The sequence below is a fragment of the Peromyscus maniculatus genome, chromosome 5 (assembly GCF_049852395.1).
Source record: "Peromyscus maniculatus bairdii isolate BWxNUB_F1_BW_parent chromosome 5, HU_Pman_BW_mat_3.1, whole genome shotgun sequence".
Lineage (NCBI taxonomy): Eukaryota > Metazoa > Chordata > Mammalia > Rodentia > Cricetidae > Peromyscus > Peromyscus maniculatus.
In genome coordinates, this window is record NC_134856.1 from 10,091,766 (window position 1) to 10,112,757 (window position 20,992).

Below are 20,992 nucleotides of genomic sequence, written 5' to 3' on the forward strand. Positions count from 1 at the left end.
GGCAGCCAGAGGTCAGAGGGAGGGTTGATGGCTCTCAGCCAACCTAGTGGTAGCTAGCCATGAGGCTGGGGTCCTGCCATCTGGCTACACAGTCACTGGACTGGGCATCCACTGGCATCGAAGGAACCCAACGACAATTGGGAGTGTGGCTAAGATACCTGTGGCCTCACCTGCTCCACCTCCCCTTCTCCAGAGTAAAGCTGACCGGGCAGCCCTTTACTGTGAACCCGGCACTCTGCTGCCCCCTGCTGGCCACATCCGGAAGCTGCACTGGGACTTGGAGGAGGATGGTCTCAACCTGCGGAGACCTCTGGGCCAGTGTCTGGGAGAGCCAGAGGATATCTCCGATAAGGAAGTCAGGAACAGTTGTACATTTAATAAATCTGCCTGATAAGTTACAGCAGCAGCAGCTCTCAGGCTGGAGTTGCCCTGAGAAGCAAGACTGTGCAGCTGCCGCCGGAGAGGAAGTTCGGAGTCCACAGCTGTGAGGTGGTCTGTGGGCTGGCACACTGCCTCCAGGATGGCCGTCAGGGCAAGAGTGGAAGCCAGGCTGAGGCTCATGGGCCCTGGGCATACAGTGACTAGAGTGTGAGGCCAGGCCAGTGAGGGCCGCCGGTGCTCCAGCCTTGAGGTCCTCAGTCCAAACTGGCCATGAGTAGGTGCAGCTCGCGGAAGGCACTGCCATGGCGGCCGCTCAGCCCTGACTTGCTCTTGACGAGGCCGCTGATGTTCTTGAGCTGCTTGAAGCACAGTCGGCACTTGTGCAGCCTGGAGGACAAGGCAGCCCTGAGGACGGCCACCCCACCTGGCCACCATGGCCGCCCCACCTGGCCACCATGGCCGCCCCACCTGGCCATCATGCCCGGCAGGCCGGGGCTTTTGCTCCCCTGACCCCTCTGGTCCCTCCTAAGAGCACAAAAGTCCCCTAGGCCATGCCGGTGTGTAGGGACCAGCAAGACCACGGAGGAACCCATGCTTGGGCCATACCCATTCATCCTGAGCCACTTCCCGGACAGTGTTCTCTGCGAGCTGTCTGGGCACAGCCACCCACAGGGGAGGAGGCGCCCCCTCCTCACCTCTCCTCTCGGCTGATGTCCACGCCCACAGAAGGTGGGGCTGCCAAAATGTCGGTGATGAGGGGCAGGAACCTCTGGAGGATCAGCTTCAGGGAGGTGCACCCAGTCTGGACATAGCTTCAGGAGCAAGGTAGATGGGGTCATACAGACGGGCCCAGAGCCAGGGAGAAGACAGGGGGATCCTCCACAGATGGGCATATGCACACCCATGCCCACTGCCACTCTGACGGCTCCAGGGTATGGAGGGCCCCTACCTCTCATACTTGCTTTGCAGGAGTTTCTCAATCTGGGGCAGCACTGTGGTGCACAGGTCCAGCTTCCACAGGGAGCTAGAGAGAGAGCTGGGTGTGACGCCATCAGGCAGCCCTGACCACCCCGTTCTTCTCTTCTCGAGGCCACTTACGCTTTCTGGTTGACGATGTTCAGGAGGTCCACCACCACGGACAGGTCATTGATGGCCACTGCAGAGTCCACTGAGGTCTGCAGACAAGCTCCATTAAGAGGGCGGCACAGGATGGGGGTAGACAGGGTTGGAGGCATGCTAACAGACTGCACCACCCGGGATGGCAGGGCACAGCCTGACATCAGGACTCAAGTGATGGAAGCTGCGGACGGACGGTGACACCACCAGGCTGCCGTACCCAGGGCCCCCGTGTGGCCTCCTCTCTGTTCAGCCTGAAGCCCACGCAACAGGCGGTAAGAGGTCACCCTTACCTTGATATCTCCTGTGGTCCACACAGCCCGCACAGTGTCCAGGTTCTTGTGGCGGCTGGTGAGCACCACACACATGGTGTCGTGGCCCTTGCGTATCTGTGACATGGCATCCTCATCCACCAGCTCTGCCTGCTGAGGGACCTTCACGGCCTAGGAGGATGGCAGCCAGATGCTGGCACGGGAGCAGATGGCACACTCCAGTCTCCTTTCAGCCCCCAACCCCCCCTCTTGGGTAGGTCCCACTCACGGGCAGGAAGTCCGAGGCCTTTAGGCCAATGGGCTCATTCCGTGTGGCGGGGATGACGACAGGCTCGCTCTTGGGGGCAGGAGTGGAAGTCAGGACTGGAGGCCGGGCTGGGCCCTCGAGCTGCAGAGAGCAGAGAGACTCAGCTAGAGCTGCCCGAGTGAGCCCTCCCTCAGGTGCCCGAGTCCTCCCTCAGCCGCCCAAGTCCTCCCTCAGCTGCCCGAGGCCTCCCTCAGGTGCCCGAGTCCTCCCTCAGCCTCCCGAGTCCTCCTCAGCCGCCCGAGTGGGTCCTCCCTCAGCCGCCCGAGTGGGTCCTCCCTCAGCCGCCCGAGGCCTCCCTCAGCTGCCCGAGGCCTCCCTCAGGTGCCCCAGGCCTCCCTCAGCCGCCCGAGGCCTCCCTCAGCTGCCCCAGGCCTCCCTCAGGTGCCCCAGGACTCCCTCAGCTGCCCCAGGACTCCCTCAGCTGCCCCAGGACTCCCTCAGCCGCCCGAGTGAGTCCTCCTCAGCCGCCCGAGTGAGTCCTCCCTCAGCCGCCCGAGTGAGTCCTCCCTCAGCTGCCCGAGGCCTTCCTGACAGGAAGCTCCCGACCCTGGCTCAGACCCACAGGATGCCCTCTCTGCTCGGACATACATTGGGCACCGGCACTGGCACATCCGTGGCTGGGCTGGGTTTTGAGGCCTCCTTGGCTGTGGCTGTGTCTAGGAGTACAAAGAAAAGCTCGCAGTCAGATGGGAAGGACCTGAAGGGAGGAGGCCAGAGGTCAGGATGGGATTCTGACATCTGTGACTGGGAAGGAGCAGGCGCCAGCAGATGGACAGAGGGAACCAGGGAGCTGGGTGCAGGGAGCTCATCAGCAGGTGGAGGGTCCTGGGGAGCTGAGGCAGGGGCTGTCCTTGGGTGTGTGTAGATGGGACCCAGTAGCTTCCGGGCAACCCTGCCATTAGGAGTGGAGTGTGTGAAGAGGGCAACAGAGGAGTGGGGGGTGAGCAGGAAACGGGGAGAGGGTCTCGGCAAACAGTCTCACTAAGATAACGCAGCAGCCCTGGGTCCCCAATGGAAGCCAGAGGACAGAGATGCTGGGGTGGACCCTTTGCCATCCCAAAACAGACTAGATGGTCCCTTTCTTCAGTCCCAAACTCCTGGCCAGGGCTCTCTGGCTGCTGCTCCAGGTCTGGGTCCTGATGATGGCCTGATTCTCCCCACCCCGGCCCTTCCGGCCCTCTGCCCTCTCAGAGCCTTGCTTCCCCGTACCTGAGTATACCCAGTCCCCAGCAGCACACACCCCAGGGGCAGGCAGGCCTGCCTGGCTTAAGCTGCCCCAGGGCCTTCCCTGGGGCCAGGCACAGGGTAGGCACTTTTAGGTAGGTACAGGGAAACATCTCACTGGGTAGGCTAGGGGTTGCACCAAGAGGCAAGGCCTGGTCCTCAGGCCAGCTCGGCCCAACTCACCATCCTCTGGGGGAGCTGGGAAGGGCTCACTTCTCCGGGGCGGTGTCCGACCTGCCAAAGCAAAGGAGGTTGATACCTGGGTTCCCATAGCTCTCTGGGAACGGGCCCTGTGTGTGGCCAAGGTCTTCATCAACAGACACATGGCTGGAAGTGATCCCCAAGCACACGGTTCTGGCCCCGAGAACCCATCTGAACCTATAGACCCTCTTTATTTAGAACAGGGCGGAGGGCTGGGCAGGGGCCACCAATGAGTAGCTGCGGGACCTCTGCTGCCAGTGTCCAGGCTCCTGCTTTTAGAAACCAGCCCGGTATAAAACCGCGGAGACCAGGTAAAGTTTAGGGAACACAGCCACAGCAAGGCGCTGGGCTGTGAGGCGGGCGGGAGGGAGGGAGGGTGGCCTCACTGATGCTGTTCTTGGGCTGGAAGATCTCATTGTAGTCCTCGGCATTCTGAATCTCGGCCCGGGACTCACGCTCGTCCCTGTCGTCTTCACTGCTGGGGCTGCGCCGCTCACTCTCTGAATTGTGCTTTACCCTAGCGTGTGCAGTCAAGCAGAAGAGGCCAGGCTCCTCAGTGAGGCCCAGGGCCGAGGGGTCGGGGGCCTTCTTGGGACACACACCCTGCCGGGGCCATGGGCACCCACCTCTGAGTCTTGCTGCAGGTTGTGCTGGGCCGCTCGTAAATGCGGCGGAGGGGGACCCCGGGGGTGGGGGTCTGCTGTGTCAGAGGCTGGCTGGCCTGCACCGGGTCCTGGGTCACAGTGCCTGTCCTGGTGACTCTCGTCAGGTCCACCACGTAAGAGGATACGTTACTCTGGGAGAAGGCCACACCTATCTGCGGGACACGGCAGGGCAGGTGTGGGGTGGGGCCAGACCCCAGGAGGCCCAGCAGGGGAGGGGGTGGGTGGGTGACGGAACCCTCACCAGCTGGTCATTGCAGATGGCCAGGTCAGCCACCTTGCCCCAGTTGACAAGGACCACATCAAAGCAGCGCTCGGGCTCCCAGCCATAGACACGCAGCGAGTCCTGGCAGCCGCTGTACAAGCAGCAGCCATCGGGGTTGAAGAGGACGCTCCTGGGCCAGGGGAGAGAGAGCTCGCTGTCAGTCCCAGGACACCCAGCTGGTGCCCGACCCCGGGAAAGTGGGTGAGCCCAGCACACAGGAGGGGCGGAGGCAGGCAAGGTCACCCTGACCAACATCCCGCGACTCGGTCGAGGGGCAGGGAATCCATGAACTCTGCGTACCTGACAGGCCCTGGCTCCCCTTCAATGCAGCTCACCACCTGGAACTTCTCCAGGTCCCAGAAGCGGATTGTCCTGCAAAGATGGCCACAGGAAGCCAGCTCCTCATGCTGCCCAGGGCCTCTCCAGGCCCCGCCCTGCGGGGGCACTAGGAGTGATGTCTGGGCCAGGGATGGCCCTGTGCGCGCAGAGGGTGAGGTTGACCTAGGCTGTGCCCGACAGCCCTGCCCCAGAGCTAACCCCAACTGCCAGGGGCCTCCCTGCACTGTGCCCCAGTAGGGGGTGTGGGTCCTAACAGGCCAGGAAGTACAGCACCAGGACACTAGCCAGGGAGGAATAGGGCCAGGAACCAATCCTGGCTTAAATTAACCTACGTAGGCTTTCAGGCACATGACAGGGTAAGAGAAGGCGGGGACAGCCGTCAGGCAATGTGCCTTATTCCTCCTCACCTGTCGGAGCTGCCAGAAGCTAGGAGATACTCATTGGGGTGAAACTCCACCACGTTGACAGGCCCTGTGTGACCAGGGAACTCAGACATCATCTTGCCGGCTGTCAGATCCCAGAGCTGGAGCAGGGTGGGAGGAGGTAAGGGCCGGGCTGAGCCTTTGGCTGCCTGAGGGTCTGAGCTCCCTCTATTCTCAACAAGTTTGGGGGCCTCCCAGTTAACAGGGAGGTGAGGTATGACCAGCAGCAGACCACTGGGCCCAGGCTGCCTGCCCGGGTCAGGAGTTACCTTCACGGTGTGGTCATCTGCTGCTGACGCCAGCCACTTCCCATCAGGGCTGAACCGAAGACACCGCACAGCCTGGCTGTGGCCCTGCGGAAGAAGAAAAGAACCAAGCTCTTTGGAGGAGCCTGGGTCCCACAGCACCTCCCCACCCCCAGTGCCTGCCCTGAAACACAGGGCCTTCCTAAGGACCAGCCACAGAAAGGATGGATGGTCACTACTGGGAGACAAGAGGGATCCTTCTATGTGGCCAGACTCCCAGGCCTCCAAGAAATCACAACTGTGCAGTCAGTTACATGCTAAAAGTGTTTTATGGCCTCTTCCAAAAGCCCTTGAGAAGGATTCTGTTAGTCACAGAACTGCCACACACCTATGAACAGGAAGCCCCGCACCCAGAGACACCAGCTACCTGACCGCAAAAGCAAAGCACGGAATAGTTGAATAGCTATGTCTCTGGGGATTGGTGGAAAGCTGGGGGTCCAGATGACCACCCAAGGCACCCCTATTTCGACTCCAAGTCTGTTTTGAGGTTTAACATGCAATGGACTGCAGCCCCCCAGCCCCACTGTGGTGTGGACCCAGGATGTGACTGATGTCACATGAGGTCATAGGTAACCGACACAGGTCATGCTTACCCTGTATCGGAAGACACAGCCTTTCCTCCTGATGTCCCAGAGCTGGAGGGAAGAGAAGCAGGGGAGGTGTTAGGGAGGGTGGATCATGAGAGGTTGGGACGGCCCTAGAGACTAGGCCAGAGGGTACACTGCAGCTCTGAGCAGAGAGGACTCTGGAAACCTCTAGGTCATGTCAGGCCCAAAGAGAAAGGCTGGAAGGTTTGCCCAAGCTGGGCATCCCAAGTTGAAGTGTCTGGCCAGAGTCCATGGGTCCTCTGTCCCAAGGATGCTGACATGGAGGAAGGATTCCCTTACACTTGACATAGGCCGAGTGGTACCTTACCTTGATATTTGTGTCCTGGGAACCTGAGGCCACAAATTCGCCATAGGGGTGGAAATCCAGGCTGCAGATGTTGGCTTTGTGCCCCATGAGTGTGCGAAGAACTAATGAAGCAAGATAAAGCAGAAGCGCCGTGTGAATGTCAGCTGGCCAGCAGCAGCCTGCCAAGACCAGCTGTGTGTGTACCCTTTGGCACAGAAACTGGGATGCCAATATGAAAATAGGGGAGATGAGCCAGTGCCCTGCCACCCTAACAGTTCCACAGCCATTTCTGTCACTACTCAAGTGCCCAGAAAGTGCATGGCATTACCCATAGCTTGTGTGTGCCAAGGCCCCTGGGCAGCAGCAGCCACAACAGTGCTTGGCCCAGGCATATGTTTGCCTAGTATGCAGGGCAAACAGCCCCCAGGACAGTGCCAAGGATTGAGCAGAGAGGCTTCAATAGGGGAGCTGCTTGGCTAAAGAATCCAGGAAGACAAGGCATGCGTGGATAGCAGCCATGGGCAAGAAGAGGGTACGGCTGGGACTCACAATGCCCAGTGGGATGGCACCTGTGCAAGCGACCTTGAGGACGGCCCTAAAGCAAGTACGAATGGAGGACACAGGGGAGGTGCAGCCAGGAGCAGACTAATCACCTGTTGGTGACACAGCTAATCCACTGAGGCCGGACAGGCCAGGGGCAAACGTGTGTCTCCGAGGATTACAGGTAGCTTTCTGGAAGACTTGTATCTACACTGCCCAAAGAGTGGTAGGCCAAGGGGTATAGAGGCCAGCTATCCTTAGGTCGTACCAAGATTTAACAGGTAGTGAGCTCCCGTGTTAGGGGCACGTACCTAAAGGTCCAAGCACAGCTGAACTGAGCAACTACTGTAGAATCCTCCCGTCCACACTAGGCCACCCACAAAACTAGGATTGGTTCTGACTCTGCTTCTTAACTGCTGTGTGGCTCTAGGCCGTCCCCTATCCCCTCTGACCTTCAGGTCGGTCTGCAGGGAGAACTAAGAAAAGGAACACCATGGACTTGAGAGTGGGGCTGTGCAGGTTTCATTGACCCCCATTACAGCTTCGTCCTGGAGGCCTTCTTCACTTCTCCCAGTCTCTCCTCTGGACTCCACTCTTCTCCTCAGACTTCACAGCGTGTCTTCTCCCTCTTCTGGTCTCAGTGAGGATGCACTACGCAGAGCTATGGCTAGCTACTACCTCCTGTCACTGCACATCTGCTGAGCATTTCGGATGTTCAGCGAGCTGACTCTACATTAGCTCAGAGCCCCTCCGACAAAGCCAGGAGGTGGGTGGGTGCCGAGGCGCCCTGCCTGAGGCTGACCTGCAGTGGATGGACCACGGTGAGATCAGGTGCTGCCTCCGAAGTGCCACCTGAGCCTCAGGAGTGACCTGGAGCCAGAGCTGTCCAGGCAGGAACGGCTGCCCCAGCCAGTATCCGCCCCGAGGACCAGGCCCGCTGCCCACCTCACCTCTGTGCTGGTTTCTGACGGCACTACAGCTGGATGACATCTCCTTCCCGTGCCTGAGGACTTTGCCAAGGCCCCTGACTCATCCTTGGTGTGGATGTCCAACTCCAGAACACCTACACTGAGCTCTTGGCGTTCCCTGCTCCTCGGCTGTCTTGAATTGCTAGAAATTCGGGAAGCCTGGGGAACATGCTGCCCTAGCCACCTCTTGCCTTGTTGCCACAGCAAGGGAAACTGAGGCACAAGACTGTGGTGGGGCCTGCCTAACCCAGGCCAGCGTCCTGAGCTAGGGGTGCCTTCCCGTGGGCCCCCATCGCGGGGCTCCTACCTCCCAGCGGCACTGCGGAAAGTGGGAGGACCACATTCTTCTGCCATGACTTCTGCCCTTGCGTGTCTCTCCCAGAGATGTCTAGCCTTGGTCACAAGCTCTAGGGACTGCAGAGTGGAGGAGACTTGGACTTGTCTGCACATGTGGGGACCTCCAAGGTCTCCCAGTGGAGTGGCTGGCTGTTCAGTCTCTGCCCAAACCCTCCAGTGTGAACCGTGGCTCTCTCAGAAGCCCGTGTCCTTCAAGTTTCTCTGGGTTCTCCCCCGATGCCCACATCCGGGGTAGTAGTAGCCCTGAGACCTTAGCTCTCCCTCCTGAGGGCAAGCTTGAGAATCACCAACTAGAGGTTGATGGACAGCAGAGAGTACTGGGGCAAGGTTCTGACACCAAGATCCACGTTCTAGCCTCTGCCACCTACAGCCTCAGGGTTTTCACTAAGCCCCGAGCCTTTGACAGTCTCAGCCTGCCCATCTGTCAAAACGGGGAGCCCTGCCAAGCAGGCTTTAGTTTCCGCCTCGCTATCTGAAGGCGTCACTCTCATCCCCCAGCTGGAGCACCGTGACTGGGGACGTCACTGTGGGTTGTATCTTTGTAGCTTTTCCCTTTGGCCCGTGGCTCTTCGGTGAATCATGAAGAGTGGTGATCTTCACTGGGAATCAGTTTGAGGCAGAGGTTTCCTGGAGACTGACTGCCTTCTCCGTCAGAGCCTGGCACCCTGGCATGGTGCTCCCTGCCTCTCACATCCAGTGATAAGCACAGCATGCTCTGAGGTCTGATGTGGCCTGGCCAAAGAACCTCTGCTGAGACACAGTGCATTGCCCTGTTTGTCATAAGGTGTCCTGGGGCTCTCTGTTCAATGCCATCAACATGTGTAGTCACCCCCTGAGGACCAAGGGATACCATCTTTCCTGGGCCACAACACAAAACCACCAATGCTCCAGAATGAAGTTGCGCTCACTGCCAGGCACACACCCAGTGGCCTATGTTCTGCAGCAGAGGCCGTGCCAGAAGGGCCTTTTAGGCTCAGCCAAGCTGAGGGAGCTCTCACTGGACAGGGAAAGCTGGAGCCTCTGAGCTGCAGCAGGTGACCCCAGAGACAAGCAAACCAACTCTCCTCAGATCTCCTGAGGCTGGCCTGAACAGTGGATGGTAAAAACACGCTGAGTTAGCTGTCAATACTACATCAAATTCCAGAGTTTTCTGACAAGTCTGTGGGGCTGTTGGGGATGGTGGCATTCCACAGAGAAGGCAGGACTCTGTGTGGCCACACCCCAGGGTGAGAGTTTCTAGACCAAACGGCACCTGTGAGGCCTAAGCTCAGATGTGAGAACACACCCACAGAAGGCCGTGTAGCCACGAGGCCAGAACACATCCTACACGCTGAGGGAGGAAGAAGGAAGAAAAGCAGATCCCTCGTAAAGGGCCGCAGAGAAACAGCACTGGATTCTGCAGCAGCTCTGGACCCTAAAAGCAGTCGTGATGCCTTCAAATCCCATTAGTAAATTATTCCAAGAGAATCCTGCACTTGAACTTTAAAGAACAGAGATAGAATAAAGTCACGTTCAGCCATAAAGGGTCCATAACACTGTGCCTGCCATTCACCCTTAGTGCCAGGGATCAAGCCAGGACCTCACACATGCCAAGCAAGGGCTCTACCACTGAGCTATGTCCCTTGCCCCTGCACTGTGAGACAGGGTGGGCTTGAACATGCAATCTTCCTGCTCTGTCTGCTGAGAGCTCAGACTCCAGGTGTGTGACACTACACCCAGGTCCCTTCACCCTTCATAGCAGATCAGGGAAGAAAGTACTCCATCTGAGAGGAGGAAGCCACAGGAGGACACTGGAGGTCTCAGGACAGCAAAGACAGGGATGAGGAGTCCAGGAGTGATGGCCCCCAGGCCCTGGGCCTGAGCAAGAGAGAGCTGGATCACAGGAGAGGCTCAAAGCTGACTCCTCTAGCGGCGTGCTTGTGACGGTGGTTAACGATGATCAATAATGATTTGGACAGGGATGTGGAAAATGCACATGGGAAAAGGAACAGTTGTTCACTCCAGGAAACCAAGTCACAAAAAAACCTCGCGGGGTCCTTACAGCACCAACACTGACCACGTAAATGGTGACACTTCGGGGACAGGAAATGGGGGCAATGGGCCGGGCAGCTGCTGGGAGCCAAGTCCTGCTTCTCGTTGCGGGTCGGGGGTACCTTTTCTTATTTGGGGCTTGTTTGTTTGTCTGAGGTGGGCTAATACACCATAGGCTAGGCTGGCCTTCAATTTTACACCAATTCTCTTGCCTCAGCTTCCTGAATGCTGGCATTTTAGGCAGGCACCATTATGAGGGGCCAACTTGTTTTGGTTCTGTTGTTTTAAAGAGAAAAGGAAAGTGCAAAGCCATCGCTGTAGGAAAGGGGTGGTGGTGGTGGTGGGCACCGGAGTGGGGAGGGGAGAGCAGAGGCCTTAGACCGGGAGGATGGGGCAAAGACTTCCTCCTGCCATCGGCGTTCCTGCCGAAGGGGACCTGTCAAAGTCCGTGTTATTTTGTCAAAGTACAAAGCAAATAAAGACAGCAGGAAGGGAGGCAGACGGAGACCCAGCCACCCAACCCCCACCCTGAGGTGGGTGCTCCCCACGATCTTAACGGCTCTTCCCACACGGCCATCTACTTATTCACATGCCTGCAGGGTATCTCCTCACATGTGATGTCCTTCCAGGTTCCAAATACACATAAGCACATGTACACACACACCTTACTGTTCATTACTTGGGCACCTCCTCATATGAGCACTCGGGGGGTGGACTGATGGAGTGGTATGGACGGCATGCCACCCACTCTGGTCAGTGCTTGAGAACAAAGCACTCAGACCTCCTGGAGGCGGAATCTGAAGGAATGTCCCAAGCCTGAAGCGGGGCCCCCACACATGAAGGAACAGTAAGCAGGGAGGCGTACTTTTGGCAGCTTCCAGGTCCCAGACGCGGATGGAGCCTGACTGGGAACCGGCTACGATGAGCTCTTCAGGGGTGTTGAGGCGGACACTCTCCACAGGGGACGTGTGACCTGTCAGGCTCTGCAGAGAGAGGGGGGCAGCTCCAGTGAACTGAAAGGGTAACCCCCACCCCAAGCTACTGTCCCAAATTTAGGGTCCCTGAGAATGGCTTCAGTCAGAAGCAATATGTGGTGAGCTGTTCTCGGGGTCCCCACCTCTGCCCCAACTCAGCTGAGCATGGCAGCTCATCAGCACAATGGACAAATCAGTCCTTCAAACACCTGTGGCCCCAGCATGGGGGGGGGGGGAGGCAGAGGCAGGAGGATGATGAGTTCCAGACCAGCCTGAACTACATAGTGAGATCCCAGCCAGCCTTATTTACATACTGAGACCCTGACTGAAGAAAATCCCCAGGCAACCTCCAACTTATCCTTCTCCCTTCTACAGTGCCTCTGGCTCCTGGCAAGGGCAGCACCTAGAGAATGGCTCGGGGTCACTGGAAGGGAACAGGGCATCAAGATAAGGAGATGTGGAACCTTCACCCCCAGTCTGAACGATCCCATCCAGGCCATCCCCCTCTCTATCTCCTCTGCCTGATCACAGAGGCCATAGCAAGTTAAGAACGCATTTCCCCTGCCCCTGGGTGCCTGACCCCCTGAGGCTGCCTGCTCCATGCTTCCAGGGGCCCGGGAAGGTCTGCTGGAGAACACAGAGGTCCTTGCACATCCAGAGCACCCGGAGCAGCGAGAGATGGGTCAGGAAGGTGCTGTCATCTTCAGCTTTTAGGAGAGAAGGCCAGAACCCCAGTCCATGGTGTCGTCACTCTCTGTTCAACGCTGGCCCCTCAAAGCACAGTGGCCATTTAACCAGTGTTCACTAAGGCAACATTCCTGATGGGGACATGTGGGACACAGGGGCGTTCCTCAGCACCAGTGTCTGAAGCCTTGTAGTTACAGTAGCCTGTCTGACTCCTGCTGGACAAGGGCAGGGGTCTAAATGGGCCCAGGCTTCCAGGATCACGACTGGGCAAAAACAACCCCCATTCGAGGGGGGTGTGATGACGCACATCTTCAATCCAAGCAGTATGGATCATCTCTGCTCTGAGGCAGGAGAATCTCCAAGCTCAAGGCCAGCCTGGGCTACACAGTAAGACCCTGTCTCAGAAAAAGAATAGCACCACAATTCTTCAGGGAACTTATTCTCTGCAAGCACAAACTCAAGGTTATGCATGGCCAGAGACTGTAGGCCATGGAACACCCATCACAGTAATCCTTCAAACCTGAGGAAGACTGAGTTCCATGAGGCTAGGGTGTGTACACAGAATGAGACCACTAGAGGGAAACATGTATTTGCTTGTCCGTGGACTGAATAATTCTAGGACACAGAAGGAATTCGGAGGCCTCGTCATCTCCGGGGAGACACAGGTCACTGCAGAGAGAACTATTCAACGTTCACTTCTTTTCTTTGGGGTGGCTTTATTTTATTTTTTTAATTATGCAGGCAAGCACTCTACCACTGAGCTACATCTCTAGCCTACGCTGATCATTTTCAACTTAGGGATATTCCTTTGACATTTTATGAGGAATGAAAACAAAATATAACAGGGGGTGGGGAAACGTCTCCGTGGTTAAGAGCAATGGCGCTCGTCCAGAGGACCTGGGGTCAGTGCGCAGCACAGGCATGGCAGCTCACAACCATCTGTGACCCCAGTTCCAGGAGAGCCAATGCCACCCCCAGCCTCTGCAGAACTGTGCTCACACAGTGCAGAGACAGACATGCAGGCAACCCCCCCCACACACACAAATACAACAAAGATAAATACAGCTAAGGGAAAATACCAACAAAGCAACTCCTTTCCTGAACCTGATGTACGGGCCACAATCTGAGTGGGTCTCAGTTTCACCCAATCTTATGAAATCTCTGAAATAACCGAGTTTTTGGTAATGGTTATCACCTTCCCCCATTTTTTGTTTACTTGGTCAAAAGTTTAAAAAAAAAGACAACTGCCTAAGGTGGCCCGGACGCAGGGCACAGCCACACTCCCCTGCCGTGGGTGAGATGGAAAGTGGCTTCTGGAGCCCATTGTGACGACTTCCCAGAACTCCATACTAGGGGCCTAGACGCAGAGATCACGGATCTGCTCGGAAGTTTGAACAAATGAGAATGTTTGATACACCGTGGTTTAGCAGAACCTAAAAGCTGGAGCCAGCAGCCCTGCTGATGACAGGGTGTGTCTAAGCTAATTACAGCTCATCCCTGCGATGGATACCAAGAAGCCATTTAAAAGCATGCTGTAAAACAGTATTTGTTGACATGGGAAAATCCTCATGACACTGTCATTCTAAAGAACCAGGTCACTCATGAGTAAGATGGTACTCGGAGACACATGTGTGCACATGTATGTACCTCTCTCTAGTCCATCATCGGGAAAGGCACAGACTTAAAACCTGGTCCTCTCTGGCCACAGCACTGCCTGAAATGACTCTCTTCCCATTTGTGCTGTCCTGCCTTGGGAAGCAGCCTGCATCCCTGTATGATGTGTGACCAGGAAAAGTGCTTCAAGAATGGCCTCCAAGTGAGTCCCCTCTGATGCCTTCCTTCGACAAAGACACCCCACACACAGCCGGCAGGTGGAGAGTGGGGCTTATTTAAACCTTCCCATGAGTACTCTGGAGTTCTGTCCCACACCTGCGTTATCCCCTCTTCCTGAGGGCTGGCCACCAACCCAGCTGTCCTGGGCTATCCTGGCCCTTACTGAGCAGATAACTGGAGTAGCACTAAGGGTGTGCTGGGCCACTCTGGTGACCTGAGATCACCAGTGCCTGCCAAGGAGCCCCCACCAGGAGCCACGGTTCATCACTCACCATGATGCAGTTAGGCTTGTTGATGGACCACAGGTTGACGCGGCAGTCATCCCCACCAGTGGCCAAGAGCCGCCCTGAGGCCTTGCCCAGCACCAACGAGGACACATTGCTGGCATGGGCGACGATCTCTTCTACATAGGAAAGGAGGAGAAGAAGGTGCTCAGGGGACTTTGACAGGCCATATGGAGGAGGTGGCCCTCCTTAGCCACCAACTCTGAACACACATTGAGATAACCCCACCAGCTTCAGGACCGGCCACAGGGCAGTGTGGGCCAGAGGCTGAGATCACTGTCTCCACCTCAGTTCCCCAGCCCCTCTCAGGCCTCCTTTCTGAGTCCCTTTCTCTTCACATCAGCTGGTAACACAGACTACACAGTACACCCTCCCTACACACCCTCCCCAACCGCTGAGGGGGCAATACTTGGGACAGGTGCAGCTGTAATGCTGGGCACAGGGTGCACACTTTCGAACTCAGCACCTGGGAGTCTGAGGCCGAAGGATCACGAGTTCCAGGCCAGCTTGGGCTACATGCAAGACCCTGTCACGAAGCCAAACAAGCACCTGTGCTTATCAGTATGAGTGGACTTCTCCTTGTCGCTAGTCCATAAACAATATAATGCAAGAACTATTTAAACAAGATCACACTGTATTGAGTATCACAAGGAAGAGCGATGAGTCAAGGTACCCAGAGGAAGTACAGGTTTCTACTCAGACACCGCACCACTATATGAAGGACTGAGTACAGGGAGACATGGCTGTCTGTGTGGAGGGGTCTGTGTGGAGGGGTCCTGGAACCAACCACCACAGATACTGTGGGGAGACTTAGTTTACTTTTAAAAACTGGCTTCCTATTTTTATCTACCGTGTCTTAAGCACTAATATCCAGAGGTAATACTTTTTCTGATAAACAAAAAAATAAAAATAAAAATGCATCACTTAAGCACTTTCAACTGCTCAGATACCACCTCTACAGACAAAGCCCGCTTGGGACACACCTTCCGAAGAATTCAAGTTCTGTCTAGACAGCTGTCCCTAGATCCCAATTCAGACTTCTGAATCAAGTGCTGATCTGAGCTCTGCCAACTGCATGGCCTTGGACCAGTCCCTCTTCCTCTCTGAGAAGGTCCTTGTCTGGAGGACAGGATGACCCCAGGGCCGGCTCATTGGGAATGGGCTGACAGGGAGCCTGAAGACTGGCCATCAGGGACCCAGGTAGGCAGGGAGTGAGTTCCATAAGGGTAATGGCAGATACAGCAGGAGCTGGTGGGGAAAAGCTGACCCTGAGAACGCGAGATAAGGCCTATGGACAGTCCACCAGAGCCGCTGGCCTGGACCGTGGTGGGAGGGCTGAATGGGGAACACAGGCAAGGACTGTGGGCCTTCTCATTGCCCAGAAAGAACAAACTCAGTGGATAATCAAGAGACAGCCTAGGCCTGCAAGCCGGTCCCTGTCCCCAGCTTCCTCTGGGAACAAGGAGAAAGGAGAGGGCCAGTCTCTCACACAGGCAAGAGAAACCCCAATATGTGGGTGCCCTAAAGCAGCTAGAGACTGGCTTGAGCGACATGGAGAAGGGTGTCATGGCTATTAGTAAAGGACCCTCCCCTCATCCTAGGTCCTATTCTACCCAGCCGGGGTAGCTGCAGATCATAATGATACTGGAAAATAGGCCCAGGAAAGCCCAGACAGTTTGGGTTTCTAAAGACACCTAGGGTCCCAACCCAAGATGCAACTTCTGAAATGACTCCTCCCTTCAGGGCCTGGCAGGGGCACAGCTGGTACAAGCAGTGGCTGACCAAACCAGGGTGAGAGTTCCTTGTAAGCCCAGACACTTCCAATCTAGGTACTGGAAGACCTGCCGCCTGGACCCAAGGGCGTTGGGTCTTGCTGTGGTCACCATCTCAACCACAGTCCTGTCCTCTGCACACTTCGGGCAGCTGCTCACAAGCGTGAGCCACACAAACCCTTCCAGATCTGTCTAACCGGCAGGAGGGCGGCGCAGCTGTTCCCAAGCCCTCAGCTCTGTCTCTGCAGCCACACCCTGAATCCGTCAGAGACACCCCTGGGCAGCTGCCCTGGTTCTCACCTTCCCCAGGCAAAGTGAGAAAGGACAGGCTGAGTCCCACCTCAGCAAGCCTCGGGACCACCCCCAGAGCCAGCCATGGATGTGTAACAGGAGGACTTCCAGGCATCGGCTCTAGGCCTGGCACTGGGAGGATGTGGAAGGGCAGCTTATTGCCTTCAGGCTCCACGGGGATCAGATGGATCCCGGGCAGGGCCTGGAGCTGGAGGAGTCACAGGCAGGGGGTGCATGTATGATGATTCCCTTTTAAGCAGGGGCTGATGGAAACCTGTGCAGACAGGAAGACAGCACAGTCCTCACAGCGGGCTCCCTCTCTGGCTTGGCTTGGAGAACACCAGCATCAGTGGCCCACACATGGGTGCTGTGTTTCCATACAAACATCAGACTCTTCAGTATCTCTCTCCCGTGACAGCCACTGCCCTCCCTCCAGCATAAGTCATCAGGACCTCCCCAAGCCCCAGGACTATAGCCTGGCAAATCTTAGCAAAAGCTGGGGATCACTTGGTCTGCCCAGAGGTGCTAAGGACCTACATCCTGGGAGGATGATACAAAGGACAGGGAGGTTCAGCAACTCCACACTGGCAGAGAGCCTTCTTATCCTCCCCACACCCTGCAGCCCCAAGAAGCCCCAGCCTGTGTGGTCTCAGGCTATCACCCATAAACCTCTGTGCATGGGAAACTGTCAGCTCCTCAACATACCTGATCACATTTCTGTCTGTTGCTTAAATACTTGGATACCTGGGGTCTTAGATGGCAAGGGTCTCGTGGACATGTGCCCTGCAGAACTCATTAGATTTACCTGGCATCACTCTGTCCTTGCTGAATGCAACAGCCCCACGGTCTCCTGTAAGTCTTTCCAATATGCAAAGCTTTCTGCATCAGGGCCTTTGCACTTGCTGCTCACGCACCCTCTACCCACATCAGTTAATTAACTGAGTCAAAGCACACATACCAGCTCAGAACTAAAGCAGCACGAGAAACGGATGTAATTCTGGTTCTTGCCTATTGCCCTCCCAAGCTGAGCTCCTTGGATATGACGGCCCTCACTTGCCCCTAGCATCTGGTTCTACCTTCAGGTAGGGTAAGTCATCAAAGAGATGGATACATAATGCCAATAAGTACAAAGCCACCTACCCAAAGTATACCTTTCCTGAGTGCCACTGAGAGGGTTCTCCCAGAACCCTAGAGTTTTAGAGAACAACTTAAAATGGTCCCAATCTCCCACTTTACAAATGAGGAAACGGAGACCCAGAAAACAGCTCTGCCCCAAATCTCCTTGTCCACTCATGAAAACAGCCCGGGGGTGGTACAGCAGAGTGGGACCAGGGACAGTTAACCTGTGACAACCAGCTGCAGCTGGGAAGAAGCCCACAGAAGAGAGATGCAGGTCCTCCAAACACAGCTAGGGCTCAGGAACCTTTTAGGGGGTCCAAAAGAACAAAACTGTTATCTTAAACACTAGGATGGTATTGGCCTTTGGAACTCTGATTCTCTAGAGGCGGGGTCTTTAGGAAGACACCCAGCATGTGATGACATCATCACTACTGTCAGGTGTGAGTATATATATGTCGCAGTACTGTTTTCTAGTACAGTATGTATGGATAAGTATAACCTTCATAAACAAGAGCCCTTCAGGGGGTTTTATTAAAAAAATAACTTTTAGGATTATGAAAGAGCCAGGTGTGGTGGCATAAGCCTTTATTCCCAGCACGCAGGGGACAGAAGCACATGTCCCAGACCAGCCAAGGCTGTAGGGACACCCTATCTCAAAAAAGGAAATGAGTATAAATGGGTTTAGACTAAAGAACTCAAAACTATTTTTGTTGGATTACACTCAGAGCCCGGCCAGCATCTTTGGGCACTTCCCTTCACCCACATCCCTAGACTTTCATCTGGTGGAGGAAAACTGACTTGGAACAGAGCTGAAAATCCTAGAACACCTTCCAGCCTTCCTCAAAACACTCTGCCCATCAGCCTGCCTGGAAATCCTTTACAAAGTGCTTTAGTAAGTTCACGATCTCACTGGAATCTCAGCACGTAGGTGCGACTCCTCTGCTGTACAGATAAGGCAACTCGCCTCAGCAGGATTAATCCACCTGCCCACTGTGATTTATATCTCTGTCTACCTTAACACAAGGACTGTGCCAAGGACAGGAGACAAAACTGAAGGTTCGGACTACCCAGCAACGAGCAGCTCACGAAACCAGTGTGATGAAGAAACATGAAAAGTACTTACGCAACTTCCAGGCAGTCTTGGTGACCACAGGGGTGGCCATGCTTCAGAGGGCCGCACCTGAGACCCCACCCACAAAACGGATTGTGCTTTCCCTGTGGGGTGGGGGTGGATCCCCCCCAGATCCGACAATCAAGTTGGCAGGGAGTTCCCACACATCCAGGCAGAGAGACCTCCTCTCCTGGCCCAGAACTGCCTTGTAGTTTAGATCATCCGCCACCAAGCAGCAGCCTGTACACATAGGTCAGGATCCCAGATCATGGAATGTCAGGCTTGGGCCATCTCAGTTCAACACTGGGCTAGAATGCAAGCAGAGGTGATGGAGTGTTATCAAGTTCTTGAGGTGAGTTACAGCTCCCTGGGTCGCCAAGGCCACTTGATACAGACCCACCAAAGCCCCCAGGGCCTGGAGCTGCAGTGCACACTGGGCCGGAAAACCTGACCAGGAACACCTCTGTGTCTTGGAACCCAAAGACCTTAGAGACAAAGGACCTTCCCTAAGTAGCTGGTGGGGCCAGACTTTAACCCCAGCACTCCGGAATAGCACTCAGGCAGAGGCAGGCGGATCTTGGTCAGTTCGAAAGAAAGACTGACTGACTTCCCAGCAGCCTAAAGCAGTGCTCCAGGATGCTGGCTGTCTTAAGACAGTGGGGGAGGAGAGGCCCACCTGTCTGCAGTTCACACAGATTTGCACCTCATGCGCCGGATGGGGCACTGGGGTCTGAGGCTATGTTTAGGGGCCCATGAGAGGCACCCGAAAGGCAGACAGACACACAGACACAGACACAGACACACAGACACAGACACACACAGACACACACACACACACACACACACACACACGGAGAGTGTGAAAGTGTGAGAACGAAGAGACACTGACAGTGAAGGTCTTCGGGGAGGAGTGATTCTCAAGAGGACTCCGAGGGTCCAATCCTCTAGCTCCCTCCTTGCCCAGCTCCTGGTAAGGGAACCACGCCCACCTCTCGTTAGTCTCAAGGACACAGCCGGGAATCGGGTCTCCGGTCCAGGCGTGAGTCGGAATGACTCCTCAATTCTAAGAGGCCACAGCCTGGACGGAGCCTTCCCCAGCCACGGCTCTCCCACTCTCACCACATCTCTTCCTCCTTCACCCGTGCTCCTCATTCCGGCACACCCTGAGCTCCCTAAGTTGGCCACGCTTCGCCGGACCCTCTTCACTCCCCTTTCCCGGCTGCTACCGGAGTCCCCCATTCATTCGCTCCCCCGTTCCTGGAGCCCCAGCTCAGTATGGTCCTCCGCACATCCTCCGCTCTGCTTCCGGCTAGCTTTCCCTCTCCGGCCTCCGCACCCGTCCCGCTCGCTCATCCAAATCTGCTACTGGTCTCTCAGCCTCGCCTGACCCTCCGCCCCCTCCGTCTTGAGGGGCACCGGCTCCAGCCTTCCCTGGCCCAGAGCCCTCTGCCGGCGACGCGACTGTCCCCTCCAGGCTCGGCCAAGACCGGGGCCATCTTCCCCTTGCCCCCAAGACCCCGAGGGCTACTCTACCTGCAGCTGGAGCTCGGGAGGCCAAGGCTTCCCTCCAGGCGCGACCCCCACTTGCCTCCATCCTCTGTCCTGATTGGTCGCTGCTTGACAACCGACCCTCACAACAAAACCTCCGGTCTAGAGTCCCACCCACTTCACTTCTTGCACCAATCAGTCGCCTCGGACGCTCCGCCTTCCTCCGAGATTGACCAATAGAAGCAAGCGCTTCTGCCGATTTGCGTAACTACCTGCCTCCTTTTCCCGACTCGGACTAACCACGAGAAAGAAGCGTCTACGGGCCTCCCTGAGGTCTTGAAGGAACCAATGTGGGTTTCTATATCCTTAGTCCCGCCCCAACTCGGGCTAGCTTTTTCCGCCCTTTTCCTTCACTTCCTGGAACCCGGTTAGGTTTGAAAAATCCGCGAGCCGCACACGAGGCCCGCTGCACCAATCACTTCGGCAATAGCCCTGACTCCACCAATCAACGTCAGTATTATTGGAGAACCAATTCCAAGACATCCAATGGGAAGGGAACTTCTGGAGCAGCGTGAAGTCGCACATCTTCCATCTTTGAACAGGGCCGCCTGGACCCCGCCCTCAGCCTGTGGGTGTTACCCGCGTGGTCTGATTTGGGTTCTGCTGGGATCCACCTACCGGCTGGCGTTCCCTGACGGAGGCCTCGAGAGAAACAGACCCTGATTACAGGTGGAGTCGGTGTAGAACCCAGGAGTGCGTCCCTCGAGTCACGGTGGGAGATGTGGCTGCTCGCGGGCGGAAACCACCGAACTAGGGAACCGGAGAAAGGCAGATGATGTGTGACACGTCAGGCAGGTTAGGATTAGGAGTGGGTACGGCTATATAACCCACCATGAGGGTGTGCCCCTCACTGAGGAGGAACTCGGTCCCTGCCCATTGCAGTAAGATCCTCCAACCTTGGTCCTTCCTTCACTCGCTCGCCTCTCATCGGCCGCAGCATCTGGTGTTCTGCCCCACACAGCCCTAGGCGGTAGGATTTCCCCATTTGTGGATGAGGAAACCGAAGCTGTGGTGAAAAGACCGAACTTCTGGAAGAGGGCCCCAGGATTTGAACCTTTAAAGTCAAGGCGTGCCAAGTCTCTACTAAAT

General features: G+C 56.2%; 1 protein-coding gene across 1 annotated transcript; it reads right to left on the minus strand.

Annotated features, from left to right (window-relative positions):
- Positions 1 to 356: 356 nt before the first annotated feature.
- Katnb1 (katanin regulatory subunit B1) lies at positions 357 to 20,356 on the minus strand. Its single transcript, XM_006985242.4, has 20 exons — positions 19,889 to 20,356; positions 18,368 to 18,663; positions 14,051 to 14,181; positions 11,150 to 11,267; positions 6,410 to 6,510; positions 6,088 to 6,129; positions 5,459 to 5,542; positions 5,175 to 5,290; positions 4,729 to 4,800; positions 4,408 to 4,558; positions 4,128 to 4,318; positions 3,888 to 4,018; positions 3,484 to 3,534; positions 2,665 to 2,732; positions 2,038 to 2,157; positions 1,791 to 1,940; positions 1,480 to 1,556; positions 1,331 to 1,405; positions 1,077 to 1,193; positions 357 to 768 (listed from the first exon to the last, which is right to left on the minus strand). Exons 2-20 carry the CDS (start codon positions 18,405 to 18,407, stop codon positions 636 to 638), a joined length of 1,968 nt encoding a protein of 655 aa, XP_006985304.1. The 5' UTR covers positions 18,408 to 18,663; positions 19,889 to 20,356; the 3' UTR covers positions 357 to 635.
- Between the last annotated feature and the right edge of the window lie 636 nt (positions 20,357 to 20,992).

Bases quoted from the DNA above. Each gene is read 5' to 3' on its own strand.
- Katnb1 (XM_006985242.4), bottom strand. From the start codon at position 18,407: ATGGCCACCCCTGTGGTCACCAAGACTGCCTGGAAGTTGC. The intron at 6,130-6,409 runs GTAAGGTACCAC...TCTTCCCTCCAG, and splicing joins CCCAGGACACAAATATCAAG to CTCTGGGACATCAGGAGGAA. The intron at 4,019-4,127 runs GTGGGTGCCCAT...TGCACACGCTAG, and splicing joins ACCTGCAGCAAGACTCAGAG to GGTAAAGCACAATTCAGAGA.